The sequence below is a fragment of the Uloborus diversus genome, chromosome 2 (assembly GCF_026930045.1).
Source record: "Uloborus diversus isolate 005 chromosome 2, Udiv.v.3.1, whole genome shotgun sequence".
Lineage (NCBI taxonomy): Eukaryota > Metazoa > Arthropoda > Arachnida > Araneae > Uloboridae > Uloborus > Uloborus diversus.
This window is the reverse complement of record NC_072732.1, coordinates 18218904-18232315: the sequence shown is the minus strand read 5'-3', so window position 1 is coordinate 18232315 and position 13412 is coordinate 18218904. Positions and strand designations below refer to the sequence as shown.

The window sequence follows — 13412 nt, the reverse complement described above, 5'->3', positions numbered from 1 at the left end:
TTTCTTTAGATGTCTACATTTTGAAAAGCGCAATCTTTTTAGATTCGATATGAGAATCCTACTTTATTCTTTTTTCAAGCTAACTTCGCTTTATTAGGATGCAAATAAATGAAAAGTCTCTTTATTTTTGTAACAACGCTCATTTTAAGTTTTTAAAGCGGAATTCCATTTTCTTTTATGAGTCAAAAATTTAAATGCTGAATCGATGGTTTATTTTTTATTTATTTATTTATTTTGATTCAACTGTGTCCAGACATTAATGAAATGTTTATCATAGGACTCTCAAGTGCAATTCTAAAATAATTTTATGAGAAATATTTATTTTACAAGCCGTTTTTGTACTTTTGATGTTTTTACTTTGAGGATTGCGATCTGTTTGCATCCGCTATGGGAATCTGATTTTTCAAATTTTTGATGTTTAGTACGCTTTGTTAAGAGGTAAACAATTAAAATATGTGTTTATTTTTGTAAAAATCATGGAGTTTATAAATTTTAAACGAAATTTTGTCTTTTTTAACAATGTCTTGGTTCAAAAAGTAAAATGCTGAACCCCTGCCTGAATTTCTTTATTACAATTCTTTTAAATACTATACATATAACATTTCTAGTATAATTTAACATAATGTAGAATGGTAAATAAGTATTGATACTTGAGGGATACCTATCTCCCAAAGAGCGATGCCGCCCTCCCATACTCGAAAAACACTCAAGAATGATATTCCCAACAGAAAAGAGGGAAAACACTCAACATTAAGTGTCAATGATGCAGTTTGCGCCATCTCAAAATTCAAAAATTTCGTTTTTACAAAAAAAAAAAAATTTTGCAAAATTTGATTTTTTCAAAATTAATTGATTTTTCAAAAATAAATGATTTTTCACAAAAAATGGACCCTGTGAAAAATCCCGGACAGACCCCTGTTAACTTCATCACAATGTGGTGTGAAAGATGCCAAACATAGCCGCCCTCTTCCCCATCTCGCCTTGTTTTTATACCACAAATGTCTCCTCATGTTGACAGTCAGTTTTTGCCTTGCGGATAAAGAACATTCTAGTTTTACATATACAGTGAAACCTGTGTAAGTTGACCACTTGCGGTGCAGTACTTTGGTGGTCAACTTAGACAGGTGATCAACTTATAGAGGATAATAATGAAAAATGTTTTTTTTTTTTTTTGTCATTTCTTGCCACATGCATTCATTTTTTAACTAATTGGAATATACTTTAAACTCACTTTCATTGTTTAACATTACTTTAAAGCAATAAGAAAAACGGTTGTTTAAATATTTTTAGAGATTATTTATCAGAATGATGCGTAAAGTATCATACAAATTTAAAACTTCTGTAAATCGATCAAAAATAATTGCCTCATTGCTTATGAAAAACTACTTACTTGATATTAACAATTCCTAAAGATTCATAACAAGTCAAAAGTGACTCAAATTCTTCATTTGATTTTTTTCTTGTACATTTGTGTCCATGGTAATCTAGTTTTCAACAAAATACCTCCTTATTGAAGTTTGGCGCATTTTCTGGGACTAAACATGAGCCCACTGTTTTTCGATGGAAACATAAATATTCATAGGTTTTTCTAAAATGTCTGGTTACTTATTTGTGGCATAGCTGATGAAACTTTTAGTACAATCTAATGCTTTTGCCTAGTGGTCAACTTACAAAGGGTTTTTTACAATACTCCAAACCAATGCTGGTGTATATTAGTGGTCAAGATAGACAGGTGGTCAAGATAGAGAGGTGGTCAAGTTACAGAGGTTTTCCTTCATTATATGAGATAGGACTACTTCGGTTCCTGACAAATGCGGTCAACTTACAAGGGTGGTCAACTTTACAGGTTTTACTGTACTAGCTATAAAGTATTTTCTCATTTAAAAAACATAAGAAATTACCTCGCTGCAACTTCCTGTGTACAATCCCAAGGTCCTCAAATTGGTTTGAAGAAAGAAAAAAATCTTTGTATAATCCAGGGTTTGTTGATTAAGATAAGTTGATTTTATTTTTATAAATTAATTTTGCATTTTTAGAATGTATTGCTCTAAATTGAACTTCACTGCATTAAACTATATCTTAACTTCAACAGGCAAAACTACATAGATCCAGGGTTCGTACGGGTCATGGAAATCCTGGAAAGTCATGAAAAAAAAATAAGCAAATTTCAGACCTGGAAAAGTCATGGAAAATTGAAATTTTCATTGAAAGTCATGGAAATTTATTTCAAGTCATGGAAAAATGTCCTGGACACAGAGAAAGTAACAGTAACTAAAAGAGCATTAGAAATCTTAAGTGATTTAACACTGTAGCGCATAAAAGCTATTAAAAGTGGAAAATTGAACGATCCCAAAATCGTGTCTGAATTTTAAAATCTCATTGCATCCACTTCTGTCGCAGCCGCTTGCCTTTTTTTGAGATGTGATTTTTCTGCTTGGACATCACTGATTTCGAATAAATTGTTATTTTCAACACTTCTTATGTTTCATATTCTGTAGTAGCGAACTCGCACGTTCTTGGTTTTGCCACGCCCAGTCAAAAAAGGCAATTTAATTGCATCCGAGTTAGGTTCCATCACTTGTAAGAACTTTATTATTAAATTTATCAGAGTTGATCTTAATTTATTGAAGATTTTAGAAAATAAAGAACTTTTGTCAGGCGATAGAATACAGAAAAAGAGGAATTCTAATACTCGCAAAGAGTAGTGCCCAACATACGGCCCGCAAAACTATTCTATGCAACCCACTGCTACGCTCAATGTCAGGAATCTAACTTGTTCTGGAATTTCTGAACCCATTAATTTGTATGCATTTGAAAATGTGCAAATAAGTAAACAAAACAAGTATACTTTTAAATGAGAAGATTGAAAAAACCATTCAGTAATGAATCAAAAAAGATCTGGTTTAGGAACTTAAGGAACTAAACTATGCGGCTTTAAAGAACCAAAATACTGTCATGTTACGTGGATGATTAAATGTTCTGTTGACACAAAAAGGCAACTTTTGAAGCAAATTTATTGAAACTTAGTGATGACTCACTCATTCAACCTTTGTCGCATTCAATATCATTCTGCCCGTTTATAAAAAAAAAAAAAAGTTACATATTTAAGCATCATCATATTCGTTTCACTGTATTTTTACGTTACTTAAATTTATATGATGAAGACAAATAAGAATAGTTTAGTTTTTTAATTGTACACTTATATTTTTTCCATTACAAGTAAGTGCTTCAATGAGGCTGTGGCATTCATGTAGACGTTTTGTTAATGCTCATTTCCAAAAATTAGTAAGTTTGAGATTAAATATTGCTATTCTCTTCGTGTAACAAGGTCATGAAAACTTTCATTGAAGTCATGAAAAAGTCTTGGAAAAGTCATGGAATTCTTTCATCCAAATAGAGTATGAACCCTGTAGATCCCTCTTTCTGTATGTGTAACAGATTTTCACTGTTGCAATGTTGCTACTAGAGTAAACTCCCTCTAATACGGACACTAACGGGACAAATTTTTGTGTCCGCAATAGAGAGGTGTCCGCAGGACAGGGGTTTAATAATGTTATTAGCATTGGAACTGGGAAATTAAAAATTGTCCGCATAAGAGGGGTGTCCGCCTTTGAGGGGTGTCCGTTAGGAAGGGTTTTACTGTATTCCAAATTTAGTTTAGAACAAAATAAAAATTTGCAGTTTTTCTTATACACCACGACTAATATAGTTAAGAAAAGTAATTGTTCAACATATTATTTTATACTAAAACCATACATGATGATGGAAACCTTTCCTTTAAGCTAAGCATAAAACAAAATCATATCTTATCTAAGCATTATCACGTACAGTAAAACCTGTAAAGTTGACCACCTTTGTAAGTTGACCACCCGTCTATGTTGACCGCTTTTGTCAGGAACGGAATTAGTCCTATCTTATATAATGAAAGAAAACCTCTGTAACTTGACCACCTCTCTATCTTGACCACCTGTCTATCTTGACCACTAATGAACCCCAAGTTTGGTTTGGAGTATTGTAAAAAACCCTTTGTAAGTTGACCACTTGGTTTATTTTTAAAAATTTTATTCAACAAATTATTATTTTTATTATTTTTTTTTATAGCTTTCCAAGAATATTTTTGATGCCAGACCAGCATTTTACCAACTGATGAAACAGCAGCATAACTAAACCTCCTTTTGAGTTTAACCACATGGGAAAACTACTAAGAACCCTTTTATTCTCCAAACTTGTTTTTCTTTTGTTGTTAAACGAAAAAAATTTTATTTTTTGATTAACTATAATTTTTTAGGAACTATTAATACAAAATGATTAACTTTTCATAAACAATAAGACTTTTTTTTTTTTTTTTTTTTTTGATCAATTTACTGAAATTTTAAATTTTCATAACATACTATACATCATTCTGGGAAAATAATCTCTAAAAATATTCGAATAACATTTTATATTATTGATTCAAAGTAATGCTAAACAATGAAAGTGAGTTGAACAGAAAGAGTAAGTGTCAATTAGGCAAAAAATGAATGCATGGTGCAAGACTTACAAAAAAATAAAAATAATATTAATAATAATCATTACTCCCTTTATAAGTTGACCACCTGTCTAAGTTGACCACCAAAGTATTGCACCGCAAGTGGTCAACTTACACAGGTTTCACTGTATTTATAAATCTTTTAATATTATTGAATAGTTAGAGAACTAAGATTAAAAAAATAACAGTAAAGTAAAAAAAATCCCCGCCTTTTTTGATTTCCAAAAAAAAAAAATAAATAAATAAATTACGAACCCTGGAATAATCTATGGCAGTGCTTTTAAAAAAATTTAAGCAGAATAAATATAAAGGAGAACAGTTGAGAAAAAAATATTTCCTCCTACTAATGAAGAAAAAAGATTAAATGATGAACTTCTTTCATTTTGGCTAAAGATTTTGTAGCATTAAAAATGGCTTGTGTCTTGATTTTGTAACACAGTTAGGGATACATTTTTTCAGGGTTTGCCGACATATGTATATATATCATGATATAAATCACTATATATATAATATATATATCCAAAATTTATTTTGAAAATAGCATGATGTTTTAATATTTTCTATATTTATTTTTTCAACTATGGTATTTTTGATATAAAAGTTATATTAATCATAGTAATATTGTTTGTTGATTATTAAAAATAGCCAAAAGTTATTGTACTTAATGTATCGTTTATATCACGAAGTAATATGATATTCCTTTTTATTTTATATTCATAAAATTGTTAGTAATGTAACAATTTTGATTCACTGTGTAAAACAGAACTGTGTAACAGAAGAAAAATGTGTGAAATAGCTAATGCTAAATTAACCCCATGACCATTAATAAAAATGCAAAATGAAATATTAGATATTAATAATGAAAGAATTTAAGTCTACAGATTGTAATAATATTATAAGAAAATATAAAGAGTGATTTGAGGATGCATTATTTTGTAGACTTTTGTTTGTGCTGATTTGAAAATATTGAATACATATCAAAATATCCAATATTTTGGGCATTTTCAAAAATATCATGATATTTTCAAACCCTGCATTTTTTGATTATTGACAACTTGGTTTGTCTAACAATCCCGTTTAATATTTGCATTAACCAATATTTTCCCTGCTGATTAATCAGTAAAAATTTGCCACTTATAAATGATCAGTAAAATGACCCATTATGGATGATTACATTTGATAAGAGACACAACCCAAATTTAGGGTTTCACTTTTGCTCTTTTTAGCCTACTTTCCCAGTAAAAGTCAGAAAAAGAAGAAAAAAGCATGAAAGAAGGCTTAATGCATCTTAAAAATATCCTGAAAAACAAAAAAAAGTCAAAAATAAATAAAATAATTAAAAAAATATCGAAAAATTAAAAATTGGAAAGTAGGGTATTGAGATGGGGAAAAATGTCTGTCGGTCTGTCTGTCTGTCCCCCCCTAATAACTTTCGAATGAATAGTCCGATTCGAACAAACTTTTTTTTGTTCGAAAGATCTCGGCAAGGACACCTCATTCCCATATTTCGCTTTTTGGTTTGAACTATTTTTTGTTCAATTTTGAACAGTTCAAAAAAACTTAACATTAGCTCCTACGGGGAAATTCAAGGCAATTCCGAACTGTGAGGCGAATTTGCTTCAAACAAACTTTGTAGGAAAAAGCTTTTGATGAAAAACTTGTATATAAAATATCTTTTTGATTTGAACAATTTTCTGTTCAATTTTGAACAGTTCAAATCCCTTAACATTAGCGCCTACGGGAAAACTGAAAGTCAATGTAGATTCCGTACTTGAAGGTGGATTTACTTCAAACAAATTTTGTTGGAAATAGCTCTTGACGCCGAACTCCAGACTCCGACTCCGAGAATTTAGGGGCACCTGAATCCGACTCCTGTGCCCGACAATTAATCGGACTCCGACTCCCCGACTTCGACTATGACTTCCTAGCTTTGGCAAAAATTTATACACGGACAAATGACCGACTCCGATTCTTGGATATTCGACTCCGACTCCTTCATCCCAAAATTAGATTGACTCCGACTCCGACGCTATGGTTTTAACTGTGAAATAATTATTGTTGATGTGATTTGTTTTTATTTTAACGCTAAAGTTTTTATTTAGGTATTCAGTTTTCGGTGAATAAACTCGAAGTCATTTATGTTTCTACATAAAGATACGCGCAGACGATTTTTTTTTTGACAATAAAAAGTATTTCTTTACGTTGACATTTTATTGTTTTTATTTATCTTGATAAGTGCATTAATTCATTTAAAAAATTATTTTTGGCAACAGGGGAAAAAGAAACTTTTTTTTTTTTGATAGGATGTATTTATTTTAATGAGCTTATTAATTTTTATTATTTTTTTTTTGGTTTTGAAAGCTGTTGAAGAATTTTTTTTTAATGGAAAAAAGTGTATTTGCTGCTTTGTTTAAAAGTTGCTGCTATTTTATTTGTTCGTTTTTTTTTTTTCTTTTTTTTTATGCATCTAATTTTTTTTAGATAAGTGAGGAATATTTTATTCCTAGAAAGTAGCTTAAAATATTGGAAAAATATGTTTGAAACAATTTGCGATTTTAGCTATTTTGAGAACATTGATCAGGTACTAGAAAGTAGTATGGGTATACGGGAAAGTAGGCTCGTCTAGTTCTAGACAGAACTTCTTGTTTATTTTGAGATCAAGTATAAGAATACGTTCTAACTCTAATGCCTTTTTTTGCTGTTGATTTCTACGAATGTGATTGCTGGAGCAGTTATGGACTCATTTTGCGAACATAACTGCTCCACTAATTCACTCATACAAGGCTGGAGAAAACTTGCTATGTATTGAAAAATGGATCAATATTACATGTTTTGTGAATCAAGTTCAATAATATAAAGCATTGTTACCACAGATTATTAGTTTTTATGAAGTTGGTGATTATAGCTTTGATAGTTACAAACTGGTGAAGTTTTATTTAGTGTTATTTGTTTTATATTAGCAAATTAGTGCATTAGTGTATGTTGAAATTATGATATTTTTGAAGGATCAAATCTGGTGTTGAAAGCCATCCATGCAATGGTTCAAGACAATGCCGATGAAGTAAGTGAGCCTCCTGCTTAATTGTCCCTAGAAGTTTGTACAATCCTTATTTAACCCTTATTTAAACAGAAACAATGTGATGCTGCAACACGTATCCCAGACTCTTGAGATAGTCTACATATCTTTTTGTACTTTCAGGAGAAAATAATCTAAAACTTTAAAGAGAGAAGGAAATAAAAATGTTAAAATTTCGATTTAATCCTTATTTAACCCGGTAACAAACGATGCTGCAACACATATCCCAGACTCTTGAGATAGTCTACATATCTTTTTGTACTTTCAGGAGAAAATAATCTAAAACTTTAAAGAGAGAAGGAAATAAAAATGTTAAAATTTATGAAGATTTGTACAAATTTTCTGAAATAATCAACTAGTAGTATGCACTTGAGCAATTTTTTTTTTAAAGTAGGGGAATGTAGGGCAAAGTGAAATGTTTGACTGAGCTTTTTCAAAATGAACAAATTGGAAATTTATTTTGAAAATTACAGTACATAAAGAAAGATAATTTTATTTTATAATACATTGAATCAGTATTTTTTATTTTTGACAGTAAATTTGCACCTTCAAAAAAAAAGTGGAAAATTTTCCCTTTTTTCCCCCCATGGGCCGAAGTGAAAAATGAAATATGTTTTCTAATGAAATATTTTCTATTTAATTATCGAAAATATTTTTGATCAAATGAATCAGTAAATAGAAGGTTAATAAGTAAATGAAAAGGTACTGAAACAATAAACTGAAAATTAAATTAGTTGATTCAGATATGAAGAAAAAGAAATGAACAAGTAAAATAGGGAATGAATAAGGAAATAAGTGAATGAATAAATATGAGTGAATTACTAAATGGAGGAATGTAAATAAATGAATATGTAAGTGATTTAGTAAGTGCAGTGGCGCCGACTCCATGGGGCCTGAGGGGGGGCCGAGCCCCCTGAAAAATATTTTTGAGGCGACAGAGCCCCCCCAAAGTATTAGTTATATTATATTTTCTAAACTCATAAATTTATCTTTTATTTCCCTTGTTTGAAGATAGTTTACCTTGTAAAATACATTCAGTAATGAATTAAAACAAATTATTACGGTAGTAAGCAGATTAACTGAAAACGAATAGTGTGAATAATGATGGTGTTATAGTGCTGCAAGCACACTTAGAATTTGTCCCAGTGCGCAAACTTAGGGGTCAAATCTGTTGCTGGTGGGCAGCGCTGCGGCGAGCTCATCTAAGTGTTGCTGATCTGTTTGATTTGTATATTAAATGGGAGGCGTGATAGTTTCGAATACTTTTGGGGATGGTGTTTAAAAGAAAAATCTTCACAAAATGATGATCCTTCGCTTCCTCGGAATCGACGTATACCAAAGAAGTATGAAAACAACGAAGCCAGCTCACCGCATGCTTTCAAAATCCCAAAGGCACTTTACATTGAGGTTTGTGAAATGGTGCAATCTTGCATTTTTGGGCAGTTTACATCAATTGGACTCACACAGATCATTGTAGTTGAATAAGAGTGCTTGCTTTTATTAAACACAGGTGAAACAAATTTTGAAAAATCAACTGAGTTTTCAAAAATAACTTAGACATTGAGAGATTGCGTTTACACTTAAATATGTTAGCTGGTATAACTAATGAAAAAACTAGCTGGTCTTAAAAAAAAAAAAAACATAAATTAAATTACCTTTTTACGAAAATACTGTGCGTGTTTGTATTTATTTTTTCCCTTTTTCAAAGCCAAAAAATATGCATCAGGCTTGTCGAGTTTTTGGAGTTATAGTGTTGATTAAATGACTTTAAAATGCTTAAAGAAAACTTTAAAACTCACTATCTTTCATCTCAATTCAAATTTCCCCCGGTTTACCCCCCCCCCCCCACCCATTGTTTTAATAGTCTGCGTCTCTGGGAGTGCCCTTCCATTCAAGTCAAGTGTCCTTCCTACCTTATAATATCAATGCTTAGCTACGGCACTGCACGGCTCCCCATTAAATAGAACAAAAAAATCTCTTACTAAGACAAGTGATATGATTTAAAAGTTGAACCAGAAAATTTGTAAACCAATTTTTAGATTCTTAAGCTTCGAAAACGTACTGTTTGTTAAAATTATACACACCAGAAAATATGGCATTTTCAAGGTACAAAAATCTGACCTTTATTTGGGGTAGGGGGACCTCTGAGGGATTACATAATCCCCAAACCCCCCGATGATGTCCCCCCCCCCCCCCCCCCAATAATTTTTGCAAGTCGGCGCCCCTGAGTAAGTGAATGAGGGAGTAAACAAAATGAACTATTTCACTTTGCCCCGCATATACTTGACTGGTTGTAGAAAATATTTAAATTACAAATAAGCTTAATATTAACTAAATAAATATTTCACAGAATATTGGAAGGTCTCAATTAATATTTAAAATGTTAATAATAATAACTTTATCATTTCAATAGCTTATGTATGCAGTATTTTCTTGGACTTTGCTTTATTTACTTTGGCTTTTCACTTTAATCATATTGTAGCACAAAGCTTATTTGATCATTTTTTCATTTATCCGAAGTTTTGCTTACAGTCGTGTACTTGGTACGTGAAAGGGCTTGTAAAATACATTAGGAAGAAATGAGGGGTTGATCCTTGTTTTAAATCTATGAATATAATCAGTGTTAGATATAAGCGGTAATGGTTTTTTGCGGCCAAAAATTTTCATTTAATTCCTAGATTTCCAAACATAGGCACCAAATTTGGCGCCTAAAGTTATGGATCATATAGGAACTTTTCTTTCCCGACTCAGCCTGATTGGGACCCACGAATGATTCAAAGGATAAATTTGAAAAAGTAATTTTGATATATAATCAACTTTGTCTAGAAAAAAATAATTTTCTTTTGTATATTTTACTGATTTTTTGAAAATGTGGAATTTTTCTATTTCATATTTTTTATATTCAGATTTATACATATTTGATTCATTGAAAATGGCACATAGATTTTTTATTTTGATTGGTGTCATCATGTTTCTTGAATTTTAATTCTAATTTCTGACACGTTTAGAGTGTAATGTTTTAAATTCAAAACTAATATTGTTCTCAGAAAGCAGTAGAAATTGATATTTGTAGAATGAAGTATATAACATTAAACTTTTTAACCATGCCAAATGGTTTTTAGTCCAAAGAAATGTGTTATATAGAATAAATGCATGCACAAATATTTCTTTACTGGCTATCAAAATATTTTGTATGATTTTATGTATCAAATCCTATATCTTGAATATCGAGTCCATTCACGATAACTCAAAAATCTAAGAAGTCAAATTTTTCATCAGGTCTTGACCCCTTAGTTTTCAATTTCACATTGATTATAACCTTAAAATTTAAAAAAGAATCCCTCATTATTGCAAATTGATTACACATGTAAGCAAATCGCGCCAACAGATCAAGCTTGGTTGTACCAAAAATGTGTCAGGGAGAGGAAAGGAATTGTTTTCCTATGAAACTGGTCTGGTTACTCGTTTATGCACGTAAGTAGTGTAGATGTATAAATCCAGTTCCAACCAGTCAAGTTTCGGTGACCTTGGGAGGTTTTATGTCATTGTAAGAGAGGGGAACAAAGAAATAGGAATGCCAAAACATATTTTACACGTTTTTGTTAAAATGGGTGCATTTATCTACAATTAATCGCCAGAATAAAAGTTTTTTTTTGAAAGTGAATGGCTGTGGATAATCGGGAGTTTACTGCCATTGGAAAAATAAATTCGAATATTTGATCGAATTTCAAAATGTAAATCAAGTTTTTTTCCTTTCTTGTAGGTTGTTTTAGAAACAGAAATTACCAATAAACCAGCCCTAAGACTTTATGAAAATCTTGGATTTGTCCGCGACAAGAGACTTTTTAGATACTATCTCAACGGAGTTGATGCCTTGCGACTCAAACTGTGGCTCAGATGAAACAGACCCGTGGAGGATTGCTTTCCACTAACAGTTCACGTTTCTCTCTCCGCTCTCAATGTGGGATTGTTACGAAAATTGAAGTGTCTTGCTAGTGATCTTGCTTGCTTCATCCACTTTAAACCTTTGTTTCTGTTTGGGGGAAAAATGTAAACACGATTTGTAATAATTGGTCTGTTTTTAATCCAGTTGCATTTCAGGTGTACAAAATTAAGTTATAATTTGCTTTCTGGATTTTGTATAAAAGGATTTAGAGTAGTAAAGTTTCATTCTCTTTTATCGATTATTTCATCAAGTACATCCTTTTAATTTACTATACATTTATACCAAAGAAAAAAAGATTTAACAGTAACAGTAGCCTTTTTTAAATAACATTAAATTTTGTAGCTTTTACTTGAAAATAGAAATGTGAATTAACATAATTTTAATATTTTCTCATTGCTCCATCAAATATGCTCCAAAACTTTAAATTTAAATAAAACGTCAGTGAACGAATCAAAGCATGCAACTGCTAAAAATAAGGTGCCTTTTCCAGGGAAAATGATCTACATTAAGCAAGTATTAAGAACTAGATAAATCTGTGCAGTGCTTGTATGGTACTTCTTTAAAAAAGGTCTGGCTAGAGAATTATACAATGCTTGAAATGAACGTTAAAAAATTATTAATTTAACACATACAATGCTTGGGGGATCGGAAGGGGGCTTGACCTCATCTCCTGGGATTTGAGAAATCAATACATTTTGATGCATATGGGGTTAGTTTTTGTTGATTTTTCAAGAAAAAATCTGCATTGAATATATATCTTTAAATCCCTCCTGGGAAAAACTTGTAATGGCGGGCCTGTCGCTAGGAACCATGTTCATATCCATGTTAATGTCTTTTATTTTCTTTTTGGCTTTCAGAAAAAAATTGGACACAAAACACTGAAACAATACTGCCAGAGTCTATAGATTAAAATTCTACTTTTAATTTTAAACATTTGTATGTTTGGCCGATTTTCAAACTTCTGTACCATATGTATCATTGAGATGTGTGCTTGTATAAATTTTAATACAGAAACCGACCAAAAGAACCAAATCTTAAGAGCCAGGAAATATTTATAGATGCAAGGCAAATTATTTCTCAATAGGAAATTTCACCAGGGTATGGCTTCTGAAAGGCTTTTGTTCTGAAAGAATTAGTTGCCATCGTTATTTTTTTCTTTTTTGTCGCCTTGAGTTTGTGTTGAATATTAATATATTCACAAACACATCCTTAGCTCTTGATATTAGAGAAAAATTGAGAGGAAAAGGATGAAAATGATTCAATACAACAGAAGATTTAATATATTTGTAAAAAAAGCTCCTTCTTTAATTTTTAAATTGATATAAAAGTGGCCTTTCTAGCTCACAAATGATACACATTTTACTATATGTGCATTTTACTATTTACTTGATGAAAGTCTAGTTATGAATTTCTTAAAAATTGAAAAGTATGTTACCAAACGTGAAAACCAGAGTGTCCTTTCAGCCCTGTGGAGTCGGAAGGAAAATGACAAACTCCCACACTAACTCCAACTCCAAGACTCGGACTTCTTTACCTCAAAATCAGTCCAACTTCCCAAGCATTGGGAGAGTCGCATACTTGAGGGAAAAAGATAGACTCCAACTTTTGGAATTGTAAACTTTCAACTCCCGACTTTACCCCAAAATCAGATGTGCTCCCAGCATTAAGACTGAGTGAACAAAGTTAGCAAAAGAATTATTCCATTCAGGGCCTGATTCACCTATTAGGCCCAAGAAGCCTGGCTTTAGAGGCCTCCTAGCGCCAGAGGCCGTAAATAATTATACCGAAATATTGCTATAATTTGTTTCTTATGGTGTTTGAAATCAGAAACTATATTTAAAGTGAAAACAATGTGGTTTTTA

General features: G+C 31.3%; 1 protein-coding gene across 1 annotated transcript in view; it reads left to right on the top strand.

Annotated features, from left to right (window-relative positions):
* Nucleotides 1-11700, top strand: part of LOC129216888 (uncharacterized) — a 31606-nt gene extending 19906 nt beyond the window's left edge. The window contains exons 3-4 of the mRNA XM_054851105.1: nt 7534-7589; nt 11368-11700. Of these exons, the coding sequence (XP_054707080.1) occupies nt 7534-7589; nt 11368-11505 (194 nt within the window). The 3' untranslated portion in view covers nt 11506-11700. The remainder of the gene's footprint in view (nt 1-7533; nt 7590-11367) is intronic.
* The last annotated feature ends 1712 nt before the right edge of the window (nt 11701-13412 follow it).